The sequence below is a fragment of the Lepus europaeus genome, chromosome 5, assembly GCF_033115175.1.
Source record: "Lepus europaeus isolate LE1 chromosome 5, mLepTim1.pri, whole genome shotgun sequence".
In the NCBI taxonomy this organism is placed as follows: Eukaryota; Metazoa; Chordata; class Mammalia; order Lagomorpha; family Leporidae; genus Lepus; species Lepus europaeus.
This window is the reverse complement of record NC_084831.1, coordinates 71034839-71060078: the sequence shown is the minus strand read 5'-3', so window position 1 is coordinate 71060078 and position 25240 is coordinate 71034839. Positions and strand designations below refer to the sequence as shown.

The window sequence follows — 25240 nt, the reverse complement described above, 5'->3', positions numbered from 1 at the left end:
GATCTAAAAGATATCTACAGAACTTTTCGAATTCAGTTAGGGGTGGAGCCAAGATGGCGGAAGAGTGTGGGCACGCACCAACAGTCCGGGAAAAGATAGATTAACAAAAGTGGAGTTACTGTACCCTCAGGAAGAGACTCAGAAAAAAAACTGCAGAGGAAATTCTTCCGGATCTAGTGGATGTGACACAGAAGATCTATGGGGAGAGCAAGGTGACCCACTGCCACGCCGAGGGAGCCGCGCGGCACTGTGCCGAGGGAGCCGCGGGAGATGCGAGAGCGGGGAACCCAGCGAGCCCAGCCACAGAAGCCCAGCCGCAGAATTTGAGCCCCAGCACTGGAAGGAAAGGTAACTCAAGACATTGGCCAGGAAGGTTAGAGCGTGGTCTGAACTCACAAGGGGCGGGAGGGGGGGGTGAGGTGGAGGAACTGCACCAGGCTGACTGGAGGAGAGAAAAAAAAGCAAGCGATAAATAAGGGGAACTGGCAGTATCACTAGCCTCTCTTTCCACTCACCATACAAAGCCGAGCAAGACAAAGAGCAGGCACCATTTTACATATGTAAAACAAACTCTGTAACCTAGGCAACCCGGTGAGCTGTGTGGAATTTCTTCCCAACTGAGTCTAAAAAAAAAAAAAAAAAAAAAAAGCAAGAGAGCAAGCCAGAGAACAACCCTGAAGAACCAAACAGAGCTCTTTGGCCACACCTCCAAGATGCCAAACAAACGTAGAAACCAAGGTAACAAGAGCAAGGAAGACACTATGATGCCCCCAAATAAAAAAGACACCCCAATTCAAGATTATGAAGATGATGAGATAGAAGAAATGCAAGAAGCGGATCTCAAAAAATTGGTAAGATCATTAAGAAGCTCTCAAAAACAAATTCTTGAACTACAGAAATCCTTAATGGACAAGATAGAAACTCTCACGCGTGAAAATGAAATATTAAGGAGGAATCAAAATGAAATGAAACAACTAGTGGAACATGAAACTGTGATAGTGACGAGAAACCATAATGAAATGAAGAATTCAATAAATCAAATGACACATTAGAGAGCCTTAAAAACAGAATGGGTGAAGCAGAAGAGAGAATGTCGGACTTAGAAGACAGACAGAGAACAGGAAAGGAAACAGGCAAACCTGTTGAGGAAATTAGAAATCTAAAAAATATTGTCGGGAATTTACAGGACACTATTAAAAAACCCAACATTCGGGTCCTAGGAGTACCTGAAGACATGGAGAGGGAGAAAGGATTAGAAGGCCTTTTTAGTGAGATACTTGCAGAGAACTTCCCGGCTCTGGAGAAGGACAGAGACATCTTAGTACAGGAAGCTCATAGAACCCCTAGTAAACATGACCAAAAGAGATCCTCACCATGACACATTGTAATTAAACTCACCAGAGTGACACATAAAGAAAAGATCTTAAAATGTGCAAGAGAGAAACGTCAGACCACCCTCAGAGGATCCCCAATTAGACTCACAGCTGACTTCTCATCAGAAACCCTACAAGCGAGGAGGGAATGGCGAGATATAGCCCAGGTACTAAGAGAGAATAACTGCCAGCCCAGAATATTATATCCTGCAAAGCTCTCATTTGTGAATGAAGGGGGAAGAAAGACCTTTCACAGCAAACAGAAATTGAAAGAATTTGTTGCCACTCGTCCAGCCCTGCAAAAGATGCTTAAAGATGTGATACTCGCAGAAACACAGAAACATGGTCACCAATATGAAAGAAGGTAAAGGAAGGAAACCTCACAGCAAAAGATCACAGGAAACCCAAAAATGGTAGGGCAAAGTTACTACGTATTGATAGTCACATTAAATGTTAAAGGCCTGGAAAATCCAGTTAAAAGACACCGATTGGCTGATTGGGTTAAGGAATTAAATCCATCTATTTGCTGCTTACAAGAAACACATCTTTCTAACAAAGATGCACACAGACTGAAAGTGAAAGGCTGGAAAAAGATATACCATGCCAACAGAAATGAAAAAAGAGCGGGCATAGCCAACTTATTATCAGATAACATAAACTTTACTACAAAAACTGTTAGGAGAGACAAAGAGGGGCACTATCTAATGATTAAGCGATCCATTCAACAGGAAGATATAACGATTATCAATGTATATGCACCTAATTACAGGACACTGGTTTATTTAAAAGACTTATTAAGGGAATTAAAGGGAGACTTGGGCCCCAATACAATAGTACTGGGAGACTTCAATACTCCACTCTCAGAGATAGACAGATCAAAAGGACAGAAGATTAACAAGGAGACAGTAGATTTAAATGACACTATAGCTCAAATGGACCTAACAGATATCTACAGAACTTTTCATCCTATACATAAAGAATTTAGATTCTTCTCAGCAGTACATGGAACCTTCTCTAAGCCATAAAGCAAGTCTCACCAAAATCAAAAGAATTAGAATCATACCATGCAGCTTCTCAGACCATAAAGGAATGAAGTTGGAAATTAGCAACTCAGGAATCCCTAGAGCACGTGCAAACACATGGAGACTGAATAACATGCTCCTGAATGAACAATGGGTCATAGAAGAAATCAAAAGAGAAATCAAAAATTTTCTGGAAGTAAATGAGGATAACAGCACATCATACCAAAACCTATAGGATACAGCAAAAGCAGTGTTAAGAGGAAAGTTTATATCAATAGTTGCCTACATCAAGAAATTGGAAAGGCACCAAATAGATGAGCTTTCAGTTCATCTCAAGAATCTAGAAAATCAGCAGCAAACCAGACCCAAACCCAGTAGGAGAAGAGAAATAATTAAAATCAGAGAAGAAATCAACAGGATTGAATCAAAAAAAAAAATTACAAAAAATAGCCAAACAAGGAGCTGGTTTTTGAAAAAATAAACAAAATTGACACCCCAATGGCCCAACTAACTAAAAAAAGAAGAGAAAAGACTCAAATCAATACAATCAGAGATGAAAAAGGAAACGTAACAACAGACACCACAGAAACAAAAAGAATCATCAGAAATTACTACAAGGACTTGTATGCCAGCAAACAGGGAAATCTATCAGAAATGGATAGATTTCTGGACACATACAACCTACCTAAATTGAGCCAGGAAGACATAGAAAACCTAAACAGACCCATAACTGAGACAGAAACTGAAACAGTAATAAAGGCCCTCCCAACAAAGAAAAGCCCAGGACCAGATGGATTCACTGCTGAATTCTACCAGACATTTAAGGAAGAACTAACTCCAATTCTCTCAAACTATTCAGAGCAATCGAAAAAGAGAAAATCCTTCCAAATTCTTTCTATGAAGCCAGCATCACCTTAATTCCTAAGCCGGAAAAAGATGCAGCATTGAAAGAGAATTACAGAACAATATCCCTGATGAACATAGATGCAAAAATCCTCAGTAAAATTCTGGCCAATAGAATGTAAAAACACATCAGAAAGATCATCCACCCAGACCAAGTGGGATTTATCCCTGGTATTCAGGGATGGTTCAATGTTCGCAAAACAATCAACGTGATACACCACATTAACAGACTGCAGAAGAAAAACCATATGATTCTCTCAATAGATGCAGAGAAAGCATTTGATAAAATACAACACCCTTTCATGATGAAAACCCTAAGCAAACTGGGTATAGAAGGAACATTCCTCAGTACAATCAAAGCAATTTATGAAAAACGCACAGCCAACATCCTATTGAATGGGGAAAAGTTAGAAGCATTTCCACTGAGATCTGGTACCAGACAGGGATGCCCACTCTCACCACTGCTATTCAATATAGTTCTGGAAGTCTTAGCCAGAGCTATTGGGCAAGAAAAAGAAATTAAAGGGATACAAATTGGGAAAGAAGAACTCAAACTATCCCTCTTTGCAGATGATATAATTCTTTATTTAGAGGATCCAAAGAACTCTGCTAAGAAACTATTAGAAATCACAGAAGAGTTTGGAAAAGAAGCAGGATATAAAATCAATGCACAAAAATCAACAGCCTTTGTATACACAGACAATGCCGCAGCTAAGGAAGAGCTTCTAAGATCAATCCCATTCTCAATAGCTACAAAAACAATCAAATACCTTGAAATAAACTTAACCAAGGATGTTAAAGATCTCTACGATGAAAATTACAACACCTTAAAGAAAGAAATAGAAGAGGATACCAAAAAATGGAAAAATCAACATCATCAAAATGTCCATTCTTCCAAAAGCAATTTACAGATTCAATGCGGTACCAATCAAGATCTGAAAAAAATGATGCTGAAATTCATATGGAGACACAGAAGATCTCAAATAGCCAAAGCAATCTTGTACAACAAAAACAAAGCCGGAGGCATCACAATACCAGATTTCAGGGCATACTACAGGGCAGTAGCTATCAAAACAGCGTGGTACTGGTACAGGAACAGATGGATAGACCAATGGAACAGAATAGAAACACCAGAAATCAACCCAAACATCTACAGCCAACTTATATTTGATCAAGGATCCAAAACCAATTCCTGGAGTAAAGACAATCTATTCAATAAATGGTGCTGGGAAAATTGGATTTGTTGTTTCTGTGTGGGTGCAAACTGATGAAATCTTTGCTTAATATATACTAAATCGATCTTCTGTATATAAAGATAATTGAAAATGAATCTTGATGTGAATGGAAAGGGAGAGGGAGCGGGAGATGTGAGGGGTGCGAATGGGAGGGAAATTATGGGGGGAAGCCATTGTAATCCATAAACTGTACTTTGGAAATTTATATTTACTAAATAAAAAAAAAAAACCTTCAACTGTGAAAAAAAAAACTTGTTCTCAAACAGTTTTTTTAAGATATTTTATTTATTTGAAAGACAAGTTACAGAGGTACAGAGGTAGAGACAGAGACAGATGTCTTCCATCCACTGGTTTAATCCCCAGATGGCCGCAACAGCCAGAGCTGTGCCAATCCGAAGCCAGGAGCCAGGAGCTTCTTCCGGGTTTCCCATAGTTTTTTATATTGTGTGTGTATGTGTGTAAATTGTTGAAATCTTTACTTAGTATAGCGTTGGTCTTCTGTGTACAAAGTTAATTGAAAATTAATCTTGGGGCCAGAGCTGTGGCACGGCAGGTTAAAGCAGTGGCTTGCAGCGTTGGCATCCCATATGGGCGCCTGTTCGAGTCCTGGCTGCTCCACTTCCAATCCAGCTCTCTGCTGTGGCCTGGGAAAGCAGCGGAGGATGGCCTAAGTCCTTGGGCCCCTGCACCCACATGGGAGACCTGGAGGAAGCTCCTGGCTCCTGGCTTCAGATTAGCTCACCTCTGGCCGTTGCGGTCATTTGCGGAGTGAACCAACAGATGGAAGACCTCTCTCTCTCTCTCTCTCTCTCTCTCTCTCTCTGACTCCACCCTGTTCTATAACTCTGCCTTTCAAATAAATAAAATAAATCTTTAAAAGAAAAAGAAATTTAATCTTAATGGAGAATGGGACTGGGAAGGGGAGAGGGAGGTGGAAGAGAGGTGGGAGTATGGGAAGGAGGACAGGAATGGTGGGAAGAATAAATATATTCCTAAAGTTGTACTTATGAAATGTGTATTCCTTAAAAATAAATAAGTAAGTAAATAAATAAATAATGAAAAGAATTTACAGGGACTTGAGCTGTATTTGAAAAAACAATAAAAAATAAAATAAAATAATGATGTTAAGTCTAGAGGGACTGGTATTGCCAGAAAGATCAGGCTCAGAAAATATCTTAGTGTTTGCTATGAGTCCCCAGGGCAAAGTGTTTAACCATAGTGATATTCCCTATTTATAGAGAGCTAATTATGTGCCTGGCACTGTACTACATGTAGCTGTATTACAGGTCTTTCCTCTAATCCTCACAACTAGCCTATGAACAAACTGAAGCTTAAGGAATTTCTTGTATTTCCCAAGAAACTAGAAAGTTGATAGAACCAGAAAACAAAAGTGCTAGGACAATATTACAGGTTGACTCCAAAATCCTATGATCTTTAAAGAAACAATTATCACCACCTCCCCAACATTGTCCAAGTTTCCTTTTCCCTGAAAGACTCTAATGTCACTTGGAAAGTTTCAACAAGCTCAAAAATGGTTAAGAAAGAGGAAATACAGAAAATACAGAACAAGGCAGAAATGTTCTGCCCAACAGCGGTGTTCACTCCTCTGTTCAACTTAGGGTATAAGCATAAAGTAAATTAACTCTGGACACTTTAATGTTACTTTCGTTTTGTGGACTCTGACTTCCACTTACTAAGACAGGAAAACAGACCACTGAGCAGACTCTTGCTTCGTGGCTCATCCTAATAAGGCTTTATGGTTGAGTTTCTGTGTTTCTATGTTGGCTTGAAAGACCCCTTGGCCCCTTTCCTAATTGCTGGAACTGTTCCCAGCGTGAATACTAGATTAGTTAAAGAACTATAAGGGCCATAATAGCCAGAACACCGTATGGCTTCCAGGCACCTTTGGTGGATGCCAAGAATTAATTAATTGATGCCAATGAGAGTTGTAAGCTTAACTGAAGGAACCACAGACTGGAAGCAGATGCAGCAGAGCCAGCCTCACAGTCTGGCACTCCAGCTGCTTTGTGGGGTGATGGTAAGTGCACTGAGTGTGGAATCAAAAGCCCAGACCCAAGTCAATGGGAACTTCTGTCTTGCTGGTATTTTTCAACCTAGTTTTTAACTTGAAAATGAGCATAATCCTAGCACTACTCATTACATAGGACTTGGAGGGTCCCAGTTGAGTTAAAGCCTATGGCTAAGTTAAATGCCACTCGACTACTCTTTTAATGGTCTGTGCTTCCCCCAAGAAGTATTTATCCTATTTTACTAGAATTGTTTCCTAGTTATTGTTTCTTTGTCTTTATCTTCCATACTATGAAGACCATATGGACAGAGACTATACTAATGTGCATCGTGTCTCTCATGGTCTATGACAGTGCTAGGCACTTGGTTGGTGCTCACCAAGTATTTGCAATATTAATGAACAAATGAAGTGCCAATATATTAACCATTTCTTTCATGAAAAACTCATCCCATTGTCAAAGAAATCCAATGTCATCATCATTGTCTCAATCTTTAGAAATTTTGTTTCACTTAACAGCTAAAAACCATCCATCAGACACAGTTGTGGTATTCAAAAATGGCACAATCCAAAGGGAATAAGACACATACAAAGAAAAATCAATCAAACAGTAAATTCTATTCTAACAGATTCTTCCTTTTACTTCAGCTTTTCCCTAAAAATTAGCCTCTGGAAGAATTCCCAATATCCTAAAACCACAGGTTTCTTTATTTTCAGGCTATGGACTTCTTAGTATGACCAGATGGGCTATTGTGAATATAAATACAGTCCTGTGGAATCTCAGACTTTGTGGAGGAGAGACTTCCTCAAAGTTCTGAGAGCCAAGTCAGTGCTGCGGGAAGGTGTTGAAGAAAAGGCAAATGTGGGACAGAAGATACTTCTATAGATTGCAATGAAATATTTTTGGGAAATAAAGATCCAGGCACAAACTTATGAAACACTTCAAAACATGTGTGGGAAAATGAAATTAAAAGATAAATTTATTTTGGTGCAAAAAAATTTAAAATTCCTGCAAACTTTTTTCATGAGACTCATTTTCTATGAAAATTTTGAAGACCTCTTGTATGAAGGAATTTCAATTATTTTGCAGCAAAATGAACTTATCTTTTAATTCTGTTTTCTGTGAACTTTTTGAAGTCTCCTCAAAGCTGTAGGCTTCATAATTTATTAAGATCTGCATGTATTGAGACGTAATGGAACAGTAATATGTAATAAGTAATATGGAAGTGGTTCCATGTCCCAGCAATTTTAGTACCTTGCAATTACAAATGTCCTTTCCTCTGCTTTTATGAGGAAAAAATATGCAGACTAACCCAACAACTAAATTAAATATGCTGCTTTTCTCCTTTCCTCTGCCATCATGGTGAGTGTACCTGACACTTCCTCACCATGTCTTCTCACAAGACCTTCAGAATCAAGAGATTCCTGGCCAGAAAACTAAAACAAAACTGCCCTATTCCTCCATGGATCCAGATGAAAACTAGTAATAAAATCAGATGTAGCTCCAAGAGGAGACATTGGAGAGGAACCAAGCTGAGTCTATAAGGAATTGCACTTGAGTGGACAGCACACATATTTATGCTGTATCAATGTCACTATCTTTTTGACCACCACATCAAGCTGAAGATGTGACCATCGTGTGCACAGCTAGTCATATTCGATTAGGGCTGCGACTAGTGGATTGGGCCAGTAATAAATAAGTGAGATCTTTTGAGAAAAGATGACTAGCTGACTAGCCCAACAACTAAATCAAGCCACCATGGGTTTCTTTTGAGAGGAGGCAATGAGTTTACAGAGCAGCTGAGAATAGGGACATCATATGATCCATGACGTTTGAAGATTCTTCTGGCAAGGAAGAATTGAGAGAATTCTATCACTGTGGTGAAGGGTGAGAAGAAAATAAAATGATTACAGCAACAAGCTGGGAAGTCTAAAAGAACTTCCCATTCTACAGTTGAACAACTTGTGAACCATGCAATGATTAAATAAAGTTCCTTAATCATTTCCAGTACATTCCTTAAAGACAGCAAGCAAATGTAAGACTAACTCTTCACTGCATCCATTACCCTACAAATGATTGTGAGAATGAAGGAAATATCCTTTACCTGGTAAAAGTGATTTTTAGGTGTTTTCCTGGAATAAGTACCTGTGGTAGACATTTTGGGAAGTATAATAAATTAAAAGTTGTCTTCCAATATCTGTTGTCCCCTTTGTCCGCAGTAAAGACCACTAGCAATAAACAATACATTTCTCTGATGCTAGATATGCTCGTGTTACTAAGTTCTACCAATGTACATTTTGATTTAATGCTATAACTAGTACTCAAACAGTATGTTTCACTTTGTGTTTCTATGTGGGTGCAAACTGTTGAAATCTTTATACTAAATTGATCTTCTGTATATAAAGAGAATTGAAAATGAATCTTGATGTGAATGGAAAGGGAGAGGGAGCGGGAGAGGGGAGGGTTGCGGGTGGGAGGGAAGTTATGGGAGGGGGAAGCCATTGTAATCCATAAGCTGTACACTGGAAATTTATATTCATTAAATAAAAGTTAAAAAAAAAAAAACTAAGTTCTACCAATGGAAAACAAACAGAAGTGCCACATTTGCAGCTTCCAGGAATCTTAAGAACGTAAGTGCATGCTGTTAGCCCACTCTACCATTGTTTCTCCCTCCCTTCTTCCTCCAGAATCAAACACGCCACCTCGTAGAAGCTGAGGACCACACTCTTGGGATGGAGGACCACTGAGCTGGAAGTAACAGAAGCTAAGAGCCCTGGATTGCCTATCTCTGACTATGTGAGAAAAATACCTGCCTATCTTGATGAAACTGCAGTTATTTGGAAGTTTTCTGTTACTGCTAGGCTTCACTGATACAGGTAAAGCTTGGTATTCAAAGGAAATAACCAAGAGTTCCCAACTGCAATCATAAACTAAAGAATGATATGAGTAGTATACACATAACTATAAATTTGTACAAGGCAGAAAATTATGAGAGTGGGAGAAATCGAGCAAAATGTTTTCTTGAGGCTGGAAACAATAAAAGGGAGATAAATCACTACTGTTGAAAGAAAATAAGGGAAGGAATCATGGCTCGCAAACATTGGAAATGGGCCCTAAAAGAATAGATTTTAGTAAATGAACATGCAAGAAAGCCAAACTAAGCGAAAGAAGAGCATTACAAAGGCATGGAAGTGGGAAAGCACTAGTTGTGTTCAGGGAATGTTAGATGATTCAGTTTAACCAGAGCACAGGTTGCAGACACTGATTCTTACTGATCATTCATTTTACCTATTTCCTTATTTGGCTGCATTTTCTCTTAGGACCCTTGACACTGTCTAACAGCACAGTGTATTGACTTTACTGTGTACTTATTTTCTAGAAGTACTAACATAGAAATTCTCAAATTTTTTTGTCTTGGGACACCATTTATATTCTCAAAATCATTAAAGACCCCAAAGACTTTTTGTTACATAGGCTGTACTATGTATATATTACTCACTATATATTATATACTATGTATATAGTACTCTATATACTATATACACTATATAGTATATACTATGTATATAGTATATTATATAATATATACACTATATATTATATACAATGTATATAATACTCAGTACATTATAAATGTAAATTGAGATGGGGTTGGCACTGTGGCACAGTGGATGGGACTGCCACCTGCAGTGCCAGCATCCCATATGGGCACCAGTTTTAGTCCCGGCTGCTCCACTTCTGATCCAGCTCTCTGCTATGGCCTGGGAGGGCAGTGGAAGATGGTCCAAGTCCTAGGGCCCCTTCACCTGTGTGTGAGACCCAGAAGAAGCTCCTGGATCCTGGATCCTGGATCCTGGATCCTGGATCCTGGCTTCAGATCAGTGCAGCTCCAGCCATTGTGGCCAAATGGGGCGTGAACCAGCAGATCGAAGACCTCTCTCTTTTTTCTCTGCCCCTCCTTCTCCCTGTGTGTGACTCTGACTTTCAAATAAATAGATAAATCTTTAAAAAACCATAAATTGAGAATATTTTAAATGTTTATTAAGTCATTTTAAAGTAAGAAAAATAAAACCATCACAGGCTAATGTAAATAACATTGTACTAGATGGATGTTCCAGCACCAGAAGAGAACACAAATTCCCTTTTCTTCTGCCTTTTTGCTCTACCTGGGCCTTCAATACCTTGGATGATGCCTATGCACATTGGGATGATCTTCAGTACACTGACTCAAATGCCAATCTCTTCTAGAAATCCCCGTACAGATATAGCCAGAAATACTGCTTTACCAGTGATCTTAATTCCCTTAATCCAGTCACATTCAAGCTTAAAACTAACCATCACACATATTTTCACACAAAACAACTATTTTTTTCAAAAACATAACTAGAAGAATGGCATTGTTTTATGTTTGCAGACTTCCTTAATGGCTCGCTTAATAGACAACAGCTGTTTTCCTACATCTCTTTCTACATTCACTCTGTTCATGACATCTCATGTCAGATAGTCTATGGAAAACTTCGCTGGACACACATAAAATAAGAGTTAAGATGACAACACCTTAGTATTGCTATGAAAATAAATCTGGGAGCCAGCATTGTGGCACTGTGGGTTAAGCCAGCACCTACGATGCTGGCATCCAATATGGGCACTAATTCAAGTCCTAGCTGCACCACTTACAATCTAACTCACTGCTGATGCACCTGGAAAGGCGGTGGAGGATGAACCAAGTGCTTGGCCCCTGCCACCCACATGGGAGATGAAGATGAAGCTCCTGGCCCCTGGCCCCTGGTTTTGGCCTGGCTCAGTCCTGGTTGTTATGGTCATTTGAAAGATTTCTTTCTCTCTCTCTCTCTCTCCCTCACCTCTCCCTCTCCCTCTCCTTCTCCCTCTCCCTCTCCCTCTCCCTCTCTTCTCTCTCTGTAACTCTGCCTTTCAAATAAATAAGTAAATGTTAAAAAAGAAGCATTATCAAATTAATATTAAATTTCAGTGTTAGTTGAAATGTTTGGGGAAGAAAATAAATTTATTTCTTGAGATATTTTAACTTATTTAAATCTCAAGCAACTCTTACAATGTAATTACTTTCCACATGTGTCAATCAGCAGAAATACCTAAGGCTTCACAACTTGTGCTAAGACAGAAGCTGAACACACATGATTCTGAAATCTATCATCTTCCCATGATATAACACCACCTCAAAGAAATTAAGTTCCTATTTAAATTTGAATATGTTGTCATCAATTTGAAGTCTGGATTGACAACAGTAAAATAGGTACATATAGAATCAAACTAGTTATGACCTTAGTTAATCTAGAAATATTAGAGAATTCAACTCTGTAAGGGAAAATGATTACATCCAGATAATTAAAATGTACAAGAAACTGTAAGCAAAGATGGAGGAGAGAGCAAGTCAGCCAATGAAATCTGAGCGAAGCATGATAGAATAACAACATTTCATTTTACTTTCCAACTTGAGCACACCAGTGAGAAAGAAACAGGTTCTGTTCTTCATCATCTTTTTGTTCATTTTGGTTAAATTAAATTAAAGTCCACCCTGGGAATACATGAGAAGTGCTCTGAGGTAGTTACCAAATCAGCAGTGGCACAAGCAGTACTGCTCATGAAAATCCTCCCAACTCTCTGACTCAGACATCAGCTCAGATTTCAACTCCCTGAGGGCACTGGATTGGAAGATTTCATAATGATTTTCAAGAAGGTATCTAAAGTTTATATTTCATCTCAAAGAAAAGAAAGGGTGCATCTGTTCTCAACTTTGAATCAGAAATGTGCTCTACTTTGTGAAGACTGCATGAGGAACACCCACCTGTAATCTCTTAAAAATTATTCCTCCTTTCATCCCTCCCTGTCCAACTTCCCAGCAATTACTGTTGTGGGGCGCACCAAGCAATGGACCACTAATCGAGGAGTCTGTATTAGCCAGCTGGCGGCTGCCCGGCTCACAGAACAAGTCCGGAGAAGACAGCCCCAAGTTGCAGCTGTGGGGAGCTTTTAAAGTCAGAAAACACATCCTGGTGGCCTTGGTCGTTCTCAAGCAAGCAAGCAGAAGTACAGAAGCCAGAAATATGCCAGTCACAGCCGGATGAGCAGACCGATACCTATAACTTATTTATTTCAAAGGAACAGCTCCTATTCTGAAGCAACCAAGCAAGTTAACCTAGACCCGGGTATGTTATATCTTGTGGGAAATTTTAAATTTTGAGTCACTCTGTTACATTATCTAAAAACCAACTTGGAGATCTTTACTTACTTGTGTGATAATACATTCTGAAATTATATCCTCAGAATGTATTATTATTTTTACAATAAACTGAGATACATCAGTAGATTCCTGATTATTATTAGTCTAATACAAAGTTAACTTTGCTTGAGAATGTACTGTAGGTCAGGCAGTGTGTTAGGTACTGAGGGTCCAAAAATGAGTAAGGCAGTGGGGAGAGAGAAAGACAAGTAAGTAGATAGGTATTTCATTGATTTCTTATTATCCACAAATATTTGAGCAGCTACTATATTCCAGTTGTCCATGTTAGGTGCTGGGAATACAAAGACAAAAGTCTCTACCACAGAAAAGATAGTTTAAAAATCAGAAAGAAATGAACATCCTGAAATGAGCTGTGTGAACACGACATAGGCTTTGCCTGGGATAAATTCATGCTTTTGGTAGTAGGGCGAAAGAACATGAAAAAGCCCATCAGGAGGAAAATGGCAAAGAAAGAAGGGCCCCCTGGCAGCTCGGCCTGGTGAGTGAGCAACCTGAGAACAGCCCTGTCAGGCTCTGAGGCAACAGGCCAACCAAGGTTGCAGTGTTCTTCGAGATTTTTCCATGAGTTGTGTTAATGCCACAAATTAGCAGATTGCTTATGTGGCAATCAAGCCCTGGTATTGAGGGTTGAGGATGGAGGGAAATGGTGGTTAGTAGCTAAGTGTAAAATTACCCGAACATAACCATTCTGGTGAGAAATACCAAGTGCTTTTTGGACACATTCCTTTGCCCATTTTGATTCCAACTCAGCACTACTCTGTATTTACTAAGTGGTGGAGCTTATATTGACTTCCAGTTATTTCACTTGAGTAATACTCTTAATTAGCACAAGCATGAGTCCTTTATTGTCTCTGAAACACTGCCAAGCTTTAGTCCCCCCTCAACAAGAGAAAACTTAATTAGCATTTTGTTACTTTCTAGAAGTGTTACAATTCACCCTCCTCTGGGGTTTCCACCTGATTCTGAGAAGGTATGGATAAAAGTGATCATCGACAAAGAATATGGTAGATGAGGCATAAAAATTAACGTGGAATTTATCCAATTCTCCAGGTAGTCAGAAAACCTAAACTGTTTTGGAAATTCCTGTGGTAAATTTTAACCCATAAATAACCAGGCGGGGGAATGAGACAGCTTTACAACTCCTTTGGTTATCTTGAAGCTCCCATCCCCTACTTTAAACTAATCCTGGCTCTGCTACACCCACAAGAGCCAGACCATAGTTGAAATGCAAATTGAAACAAAATAAGTTAACTTTTAGCTTTTAAGATTCCAGAGCTGGGGTCCTAGCATAATGAAAGACTATCTGGGAGCCGGCTGTGGCGCAGCGGGTTAATGCCCTGGCCTGAGGCACCAGCATCCCATATGGCTGCTGGTTCTAGTCCCACTGCTCCACTTCTGATCCAGCTCTCTGCTGACCTGGGAGGGCAGTAGAAGATGGCCCAAGTCCTTGGGCCCCTGCACCTATGCGGGAGACCTGGAAGAAGCTCCTGGCTCCTGGATTCAGATCAACGCTGCTCCAGCCGTTGCAGCCATCTGGGGAGAGAAACATTGAATTGAAGACCTCTCTCTCTCTCTCTCTCTCTCTCTCTGCCTCTCCTCTCTCTGTGTAACTCTGATTTTCAAATAAATAAATAAATAAATATTTTTTAAAAGACTATTTATCTGGGAATGCCTTCCATCACCTTTCCCTTTCCACACTGGGGAGAGCAAATAAAATCCTTATGGATAGAGGAGGTGGCAAGAGTTCGGAGAAAAAGGAAAAGATGATTCTTGCCTTTGGCTTTGCCTTTGCCTTTGCCTTTGCCTTTGCCTTTGCCTTTGCCTTTGCCTTTGCCAGGGACTCTCAGCTTGAAAGAAAGATGGTTCTCCCTGTGAGTCTGAGGCTATGAGACAGATTTCAATGAGAAACCAGTCTTCAGTTCCCTTGGCCCCAGAGAAGAAAACAGATAGCTTCCTGGAGCTATAAAGAACCCTAAGTTTCCTCTCAGTCTCTGGATGGCACAGGAAAAGCACCTGAATTTCCCTGGCCCCAAACCCCAAGGGAGACACAGACGTTAGCAGCGAGAAAACTAGCTCTGAGGGTCCCACAGAAGGGTCTAATGAGCTCTGGGTTAGTCCCAAAATCCTGCTCCCCGGATATCTGAGTACCCTGTGTAAGTGCAATGAGATTTTACAACTGTGATTGGATTGCCTTATACAGCAAAGGCAAGGGGAATTTGAAGACACAGTTAAAGTACCTAAGTAATTGACTTTGAGTTAATCCAAAGAAGATTATTTTGGATAGAAGTGACTTAATCAAGTGAGCCCTAAGATTAAAGTAAAAATGATTCTTCTGTTGGCCATGAAGAAGCAATTAAATGCTGGGAGGAAGGCCTTTGTCTTAGTTTTATGTCACTATAACAGGGTATTTAAGGTTGGGAACTTTACAAAGGAAAGAGGTTTGCATAGCAGACAGTCACAAGACTGAGCAGCTTCATCTGGTCAGTCTCCAGTGAGGGCCCTCTGGTGGCGACACAGCATGGTAGATGGGATCCCACGGTGGGAGTGCATGCAAGAGAGATTACCTGGTAAAACAGGCTGGGGGGCAGGACAGGACTTGATCTATTTTAACAACTTACTCTCACAAGAAGTAATCCACTCCCATCAGATCTAACCCACTTGGAGAGACCAACATCAATCCCTTCAAAAAGGTCATAACCTTATCAGCCCCACGCTTAAAGATACCACCACTTTTCTTTTTTTTTTTTTTAATTTTATTTAATAAATATAAATTTCCAAAGTACAGCTTTTGGATGACAGTGGCTCCCCCCCCATAAATTCCGTCCCACCCACAACCCTCCCATCTCCCACTCCCTCTCCCATTCCATTCTTCATCAAGATTCATTTTTCAATTATCTTTATATACAGAAGATCAATTTAGTATATATTAAGTAAAGATTTCAACAGTTTGCACCCACACAGAAACACAAAGTGTAAAGTACTGTTTGGGTACTAGTTATAGCATTACTTCACATTGGACAACACATTAAGTACAGAGATCCTACATGGGAGTAAGTGCACAGTGACTCCTGTTGTTGACTTAACAATTTGACACTCCTGTTTATGGTGTCAGTAATCACCTGAGGCTCTTGTCATGGGAGCCTTTTGAGTTCGCCAACTCTGACCTTATTTAGACAAGGTCATAATCAAAGTGGAAGTTCTCACCTTCCTTCAGAGAAAGGTACCTCCTTCTTTGATGGCCTGTTCTTTCCACTGGGATCTCACTCATGGAGATATTTCATTCAGGTCATTTTTTTTTTTTTTGCCAGAGTGTCTTAGCTTTCCATTCCTAAAAAATCTCATGGGCTCTTCAGCCAGATCCAAATGCCTTAAGGGCTGATTCTGAGGCCAGAGTGCTGTTTAGGACATCTGCCATTCTATGAGTCTGCTATGTATCCAACTTCCCATGTTGGATTGTTCTATCCCTTTTTTATTCTATCGGTTAGTATTTTCAGACACTAGTCTTGTTTATGTGATCCCTTTGACTCTTAGTCCTATCATTATGATCAATTGTGAACTGAAACTGATCACTTGGACTAGTGAGATGGCATTGGTACATGCCACCTTGATGGGATTGAATTGGAATCACCTGGCACGTTTCTAACTCTACCGTTTGGGTAAGTCTGATTGAGCATGTCCCAAATTGTACAAAAGATACCACCACTTTTCAACATCATTACTTGCAGGACCAACCCTCAAGAACATACGGTTTGGGGGAACAAACTGTATCCAAACCATAGCAGCCTGTACAATGGCCACATGACAAGCACCTAAGGGCAGTTTTCAAAGCCAGTAGTGATCCCCGGCCAACAGCTAACAAGAAAACAAGAATCTCGTTATGGAACCACAGGAAATTAACTCTGGCAACAGCCTGAGTCAGTCTCGAAGCAGATGAGTCCCCAGAGCCTCCAGTGAGAACACAGCTTGGCCAACCCCTTGATTCTGTCTTGTAAGGCACTGAACAATGGACTCAGCTAAATAGAGTCCAGATTTCCAAGACATAGAAATTGTGAATTAACATATGAATGTAGTTGTGAACCAGCAGAATTGTGGCCATTTGTTATGCAGCAATAGCAAAGTAATGCACATATCCAGGTAAGAAAATGTAGAAATAGGATCATGAGGCTAAAGACTGGACTGGAGGTGGGTGAAACTCTGTGGGTATCAGCGTGGATGGAGATAATCAAGACTAAGTAGTATAAGGACTTTCTCCGTGACATTGACAGACAGTAACAAAGAACACTTTTCAGTGGATACACAGTAATCTTGCACCTGTTTTATATGATACTTGTACCTCTTCCCTACCCAAGCTTAGCAGAAACTCAGGAGCAAAGAAGTTGGGGAGTGAGTGTTAAAAATCCTAAAAGTTAAACCTGAAATATGTCTTAAAAAAGTCAGAAGTGCCTGAGTTTACTTCTAAGTGAATGGGTTAAGATTTTTGCCTAAGACCAGATAGGTATTCAAGCTAGAAAATTTTCATTATGGAATAGAATGGAAAAAGAGTTTCCATTTTTACACAGTCAAATTTGTGAGATGCCAAATTGATTTCCAACCTGCCATCTTCTCCTAGAGTATTGCATCAATTAGCAGCACCATGTTTTAGAAATGTAGAGCTTTGATATCCAGAATATATAAGGAGCTTGAGACACTCAACAACAACAAAACAAACAATTCAGTTAAGAAATAGGCTAAGGATATGAACAGACATTTTTCAATGGATGAAATATAGATAACCAATGGACACATGAAAATATGCTCAGGATCACTAGCCATCCAGAAATGCAAATAAAAACCACAGTCAGGTTTCAACTCTCTCCAATCAGAATGGCTCTCACACAAAAATCAACAAACAACAAATGCTGGTGAGGATGTGGGGGAAAGGTGCCCTAATACACTATTGGTGGGAATGTAACTAGTACAATAATTGTAGAAGACAGTATGGAGATTCCTCCAAAATCTGAAACTAGATCTACCATATGACCTAGCCATTTTATTCTGGGAATTTAACCAAAGCAAATTAAATTAGCATATGAAAAAATTTTCTGTACCCCCATGTTTATAGCAGCTCAACTCAGAATGGCTAAGATGCAGATTCAACCAAGATTCCATCAACTGATGACCAGATAAAGAAATTATGATATATATATATATATATGTATACACACACATACACACACACACACATATATACAATGGAATACTATGCAGCCATTAAAAAAGAAAATCCTGCCTTTCACAACAAAATGGGTGTAACTGGAGACCATTATGCTTTGTGAAATAAGCCAGTCCCAAAAAGACAAACGCATGTTTTCTCTGTTTTGCGGTAACTAATATACAGAGGACAAGAAAAAGTAATGGATATGAGTGAAATCAACATTTTGAGATTTGATTATTGTTTATAGCACTTGTCTATACTTTTGAGGAACAGTGCTTTTTCTACTTACTACTTGTCTAATTCCCTTTTTAGTGCAGAGTTAAGTTTGTGATTATAAAGTAAATTGAAAGTAAGTCATTGTAAAAATTAAAAGAAAAATAAGAAAAGAAGGAGGTAGGAGGGTGGGGGTAAGGGAGGGTAGAGTGGGAAGCATCATTATGCTCTTAAAACTGTAAATATGAAATACATGAAATTTGTTCCCTTTATATAAATAAAATTTTTAAAAGTTAATGACCAGAAGAAGAAGAAGAAGAAGAAGAAGAAATGTAGAGCCAAAGGTAAAAATAACGGCCGGCGCCGTGGCTCAACAGGCTAATCCTCCGCTGAGCGGCGCCGGCACACCGGGTTCTAGTCCCGGTCGGGGCACCGATCCTGTCCCGGTTGCCCCTCTTCCAGGCCAGCTCTCTGCTGTGGCCAGGGAGTGCAGTGGAGGATGGCCCAAGTGCTTGGGCCCTGCACCCCATGGGAGACCAGGATAAGCACCTGGCTCCTGCCATTGGAACAGCGCGGTGCGCCGGCCGCAGCACGCTACCGCGGCAGCCATTGGAGAGTGAACCAACGGCAAAAGGAAGACCTTTCTCTCTGTCTCTCTCTCACTGTCCACTCTGCCTGTCAAAAAAAAAAAAAATGTAAAAATAACCTCTTATTCCCAATATTATTAACCTGAGGAAATCAACTTAAAATCAACATGTAGGGCAATGTTTTTAAAATATTTATTTTATTTATTTGAACAACAGAGTTACAGAGAGAGGTAGAGACAGAGAGAGAGGTCTTCCATCTGCTGGTTCACTCCCCAGATGGCCACAACAGCTGGAACTGTGCTGATTCAAAGCCAGGAGCTTCTTCCAGGTCTCCCTTGTGGGTGCAGGGGCCCAAAGTCTTGGGCCATCTTCTACTGCTTTCCCAGGCCATAGCAGAGAGCTGGATTGGAAGAGGAGCAGCCAGGACTAGAACTGGCGTCCATATGGGATGCTGGCGCTTCAGGCCAGGGTGTTAACCTGCTACACCACAGCACCTGCCCCTGTAGCTCAGTTTTTAAAAGTAGTCCTAGGGAAGGGCAATTTTTGTAGCACTTAAGATGCCAGTTGGGATGCCCAGTCTGGGTTCAAGTCCCAGCTGCCGACTTCAGCTTCCTGCTGATGCTGACCTTGACAGACAGGGGTGGTAGCTCAAGCATTTGAGCCCCTGTCACCTACCTGTGAGAAATGAATTGAGTTCCCAACCCCAGTTTTGGCATGGAGCAGTCCTGGCCTTTGAAGAAACTTGGAGAGTGAACCAGTGGACAAAAGAGCTAACTTGCTCTTACTCTCTTTCTTTCTCTCTCTCAAATGATTTAATAAAAAAAAAAAAAAAGCAATGCCAGATATTTCCATGAAAGAAGATGGGTTAGCATCAGAATGTATCAGGTGGAAGTTTGAGTTTCAGTTCCGGCTCTGCTTCCAATTCAGTTCCCTAATAATGCAAACCCTGGAAGGCACCAGGTGGTAGCTTGAGTACTTGGGTCCCTACTATCCAACTGAGAGACCCAAATTGAGCACCTGGTTCCTAGCTACTGGATTTAGCCTAGCCTAGCCCCAGATGTTGTGAACATTTAGGAAATGAACCAACATATGGAAGATTCTCTCTCTCTCTCTCTAAATATTTATATATATGTGTATACATATGTGTATATATGTATATGATAGATGTATATATGTATATGATATATATGTATATGATATATATGTATATGATAGATGTATGTATATGTGTGTCTCTCTGCCTTTTGAATTAATTAATTTAAAAATTCAAAAACAGCCACGCCTCTGATATACCAAATCAGAAATGCTCTTCTTAATAAAAGCAGCCAGTAAATAATTCACTTATTCAAGTGTGGACTTCCTGAATGACCATTGTCAACAATTTCTCAAAGAATTGAAAAAACTGAAGCCATTTTTTAAATTTTTAAAATATTTTATTTTATTTAAGGTAAGCAAATTTCATGTATTTCATATATACAAATTTAGGAACACAGTAATACTTCCCACTCTACCCTCCCCTGCCCACATTCCTACCCTTCCTACTCCTTTCTCTCCTAGTCCCTCTCTTAATTTTTACAGTGATCTACTTTCAGTTTATTCTACATTCATAAGGTTATCCCTGCACTAAAAAAAAAGAGTTCAACAAATACTAAGAAGAAAAAATCACTGCTCCTTAACAGTTGAGACAAAGGCTGTGAACAAGTGCTGAAGCTCAAAATGTCAATTTCACTCCTACACATTACAATTTTGGATCAGGGAATAACCAGTCATTTTGGGACTTGCTTATTTCACTAAGTATAATGGTTATCAGTTACATATAATTTTGTTGCAAAAGACAGGATTGCATCTTATTTTTTTACTGTTGAGTAGTATTCCATAGTGTATATATATATACCATAATTTATTTATCCAGTCATCAATTAATGTCCATGTGGGTTGATTCGATATCTTAGCTATTGTGAACTGAGCTGCAATAAATATGGGGGTACAAATAATTCTTTCTAATGCTGATTTCATTTCCCTTGGGTAAATTCCCAGGAGTGGGATTGCTGAATCATATGGTATATCTATTTTTAGCTTTCTGAGGTATCTCCATATTGTCTTCCACAATGGCTGTAATAGTTTCTATTCTTACCAATAGTAGATCAGGTTACATTCTCCATATCTTCACCAGCATTTACTGTTTGTTGATTTCTGTATGATAGCCATTCTGACTGGGTGAGGTGAAAACTCATTATGGTTTTTATTTGCATTTCCCTGATGCCTAGAGATCCTATTATCCATTTGAATTTCCTCTCTTAAAAAATGACCATTCAAGCCCTTTGCCCATTCCTTAACTGGATTGTTTTGTGAAGCCATTTTTTTAAAAGCTAGAAAACAGATCCTACTAAAATGAACATCAAATAAGTGTGGAAAAACTGGCAGCATTCAAAGGCAGGGACAGAATTTCAAGGCCATATTTGAAATGATGACTAGATGAAAAGAAATAGAAAGATTCCATGAATCGAGATGTGTTTTCTCTGCCACATGTTCCTCTCACCAGCACCTACCCCTACTGCCACTCCGCAGACAATACATGAGATGACAGGTGAGGTGACAAAGCCTCAGAGGAATTTCACAAATGTCCTCAGAAAGGAAAAGAAAATGTAGAAGGGAAATCACAGGCAGGAAACTCAAGGAAGACCCCTTGACAACAGAGTCTCTTCACTATAAGCTCACTATTTTCTTTTTTATAGCCAAAGGAAAGTAGGTAAATGAAGATTCTACCCAAAATATAAATAGCATTTTAAATGGCAATAAGAGATAAATAGTTCAATACAAATATGAGTATAATTCATACAGATGTTCCAAACAAGAGAAAACAAAAAATGTCAATAAATATTTTAAAAGATGTTCAATCTCATTAGTAGTAAGCAAAATTCCTCTATAACACAATTAGAATTTTTTTCTGCACCCAACAGATTAGTAAACATTAAGCGGAATAACAGCGAGTAAGATAAGGACATGACGGAATGGGAGTTCTCATAAACTGCCACTAGGAGAATGGAGGAGAAGCCCTGGAAAGGCATTGAGCATTGTATGGGTATTGGAAGCACTGGATAACACATGCTCGGCTTGGACCCATTTACTGACTAGCCATGAGTCTGCTAGTGTTGAGTGGGGCCAGAGCTAGTGAAGTCTCTGCAGGAGGTCCAAGCTTGGATGCACTCCACTCTGCCACCTCCTGATCATTAAATCCAGAGGAACTCCATGCATCTGTGGTAAATAAATACACTGGGTGGAAACTTCTAGCAAGTCCTAGTAAGTGAATCATAGAAGTAAGCTGGCCTAGTGGTTAAGATGTCTGTTTCCCATATCAGTGTGCCTCGGTTCAGCAGGGAGCTCTAGCTCTTGACTCCAGCTTCCTGCTAAAGAGGCAGAAGTGATGGCTCAAGTAGTTGGGTTCCTGACAGCCACATGGAAAAACTGGATTAAGCTCTAGGCTCCTGGCTTTGTCCTGGCCCAGCACCAGCTGTTGTGGGCATTTGAGGAATAAACTAGCTAATGAAAGACTCTCTCTCTCCCTCACCTCTTCCCTCCCCCACTCCCTTTCTTTCCACCTTTTTCCTCTCCTTCTTAAGTAAATAACTTTTTTTAGAGATATTACAGCAAAGATCCTTGAAGTCCTCGTCTGCTAACTCTTAACTTCTTTTAAGAAACAGCTCCTGAACCTGTAGATGTGAAACTGACACTATGAGAAACCATGAATTGATCAGCCCTTGTCCTGACTGTCGAGGAATAGATTACTATTTTATTCTTTTTAGTATTTTCTTCTTCTGCTTAATAACATTGGTTGAACTCTTTAACACACAATTTTTCTTAGGTGCTTAAATTTAAATGAAAATTGATCCCTGTTTAAAAAAAAAAAGAGTGGGAGTAAGAGAGGGAGGAGATGTACAGTTCGGCACACACTCACTCAGACTTACCCCTAATGGTAAAGCTAGAAACGTACCATGGGACTCCAAATCTCATTAAGCTAGCATGTACCGATGCCATGTTGGATCATTCTCTTCTTATTAATTCTGTCAATTATTATTAGCAGAAACTGGTCTTGTTTATGTGATTCCTTTGACACTTAATCCTATCATTATGATCAATTATGAACTGAAACTGATCATTTTAACTAGTTAGACGGCACCGGAACATGGGAAGTGGGATACACAGCAGACTCATAGAATGGCAGATGTCTTAAACAGCACTCTGGCCTCAGATTCAGCCCTTAAGGCATTCATATCTGGCTAAAAATCCCATGAGAGTTTTACAGGCATGGAAAGCCAAGACACTGGACACTGTGGCAAAAAAAAAAAAAAAAGACCTAAATGAAAGATTTCTGTGCATGAGATCCCAGTGGAAAGAACAGGCCATCAAAGAAGAAGGCACCTTTCTATGAATGGAAGAGAGAACTTCCACTTTGACTATGACCTTGTCTAAATAAGGTCGGAGTTTGTGAATTCAAGAGGCTTCCATAGCCTTGGCAACTCATGACAAGAGCATCTGGTGATTACTGACGCCATAAACAAGAGTGTCAATTGTTAAGTCAACAACAGGAGTCACTGTGCACTTACTCCCCATGTAGGATCTCTGTCCTTAATGTGTTGTACTATGTGAATTAATGGTAAAACTAGTACTCAAACAGTACTTTACACTTTGTGTTTCTGTGTGGGTGCAAACTGTTGAAATCTTTACTTAGCATAGAGTTGATCTTCTGTACATAAAGATAATTAAAAATGAATCCTGATGAAGAATGGCATGGAAGAGGGAGTAGGAGATGGGATGGTTTGCAGGTGGAAGGGTGGTTATGGAGGGAAAAACCGCTACAATCCAAAAGTTGTACTTTCGAAATTTATATTTATTAAATAAAAGTTTTTAAAAAAGAAAAAAAGAGTGGGAATAAGAGAGGGAGGAGATGTACAATTTGGGACATGCTCAATCAGACTTGCCCCAAATGGTGGAGTTAGAAATGTGCCAGGGGATTCCAATACAATCCCATCAAGGTGGCATGTACCAATGCCATCTCACTAGTCCAAGTGATCAATTTCAGTTCACAATTGATCACACTGATAGGTCTAAGAATCAAAGGGATCACACAAACAAGACTAGTGTCTGCTAATACTAACTGATAGAATCAAAAAGGGAGAGAACGGTTCTAGTCCCGGTCGGGGCACCGATCCTGTCCCGGTTGCCCCTCTTTCAGGCCAGCTCTCTTCTGTGGCCAGGGAGTGCAGTGGAGGATGGCCCAAGTGTTTGGGCCCTGCACCCCATGGGAGACCAGGATAAGCACCTGGCTCCTGCCATCGGAACAGCGCGGTGCGCCGGCCGCAGCGCGCTACCGCGGCGGCCATTAGAGGGTGAACCAACGGCAAAGGAAGACCTTTCTCTCTGTCTCTCTCTCTCTCACTGTCCACTCTGCCTGTCAAAAATTAAAAAAAAATTTAAAAAAAGGGAGAGAACGATCCAACATGGGAAGTGGGATACACAGCAGACTCATAGAATGGCAGATGTCCTAAACAGCACTCTGGCCTCATAATCAGCTCTTAAGGCATTCAGATCTGGCTGAAAAGCCCATGACAGTTTTTCAGGCATGGAAAGCCAAGACACTCTGGCAAAAAAAAAAAAAATGACCTAAATGAAATATCTCTGTGAATGAGATCCCAGTGGAAAGAACAGGTCATCAAAGAAGGAGGTACCTTTCTCTGAAGGGAGGAGATAACTTCCACTTTGACTATGGCCTTGTCTAAATAAGGTCGGAGTTTGCGAACTCAAAAGGCTTCCATAGCCTTGGCAGCTCATGACAAGAGCTTAGGGTGATTACTGATGCCATAAAAAAAGAGTGTCAATTGTTAAGTCAACAACAGGAGTCACTGTGCACTTACGCCTCATGTAAGATCTCTGTCCTTAATGTGCTGTACATTGTGATTTAATGCTATAACTAAGTACTCAAACAGTATTTTACACTTTGTGTTTCTGTGTGGGTGCAAACTGTTGAAATCTTTACTTAATACATACTAAATTGATCTTCTGTATATAAAAAGAATTGGAAATGAATCTTGATGTGAATGGAAGGGGAGAGAGAGCAGGGGGTGGGAGGGAAGTTATGGGTCGGGGGGGGAAGCCATTGTAATCCATAAACTGTACTTTGGAAATTATATTCATTAAATAAAAGTTTAAAAAAATCTCTGCACAACAGTCGAAAGGAAAAATATACTCAAACAGTGAGCTTTAAATCCCCTGATGGCTTTTAAATTACATTTACAGATTTTAATAATTCAATTCCTAAATACCTACTGCCTTACTTTGCAAGTTACTTCCATATTTTATAGACTTAACTGTGTCTATTAAAATCAAGGAATGCAGAAATGTAAGAACA

General features: G+C 39.9%; 1 protein-coding gene across 1 annotated transcript; it reads left to right on the top strand.

Annotated features, from left to right (window-relative positions):
* The first annotated feature begins 7948 nt into the window (after positions 1-7948).
* LOC133760818 (large ribosomal subunit protein eL39-like) lies at positions 7949-8104 on the top strand. Its single transcript, XM_062193409.1, has one exon. It carries the CDS (start codon positions 7949-7951, stop codon positions 8102-8104), a length of 156 nt encoding a protein of 51 aa, XP_062049393.1.
* The last annotated feature ends 17136 nt before the right edge of the window (positions 8105-25240 follow it).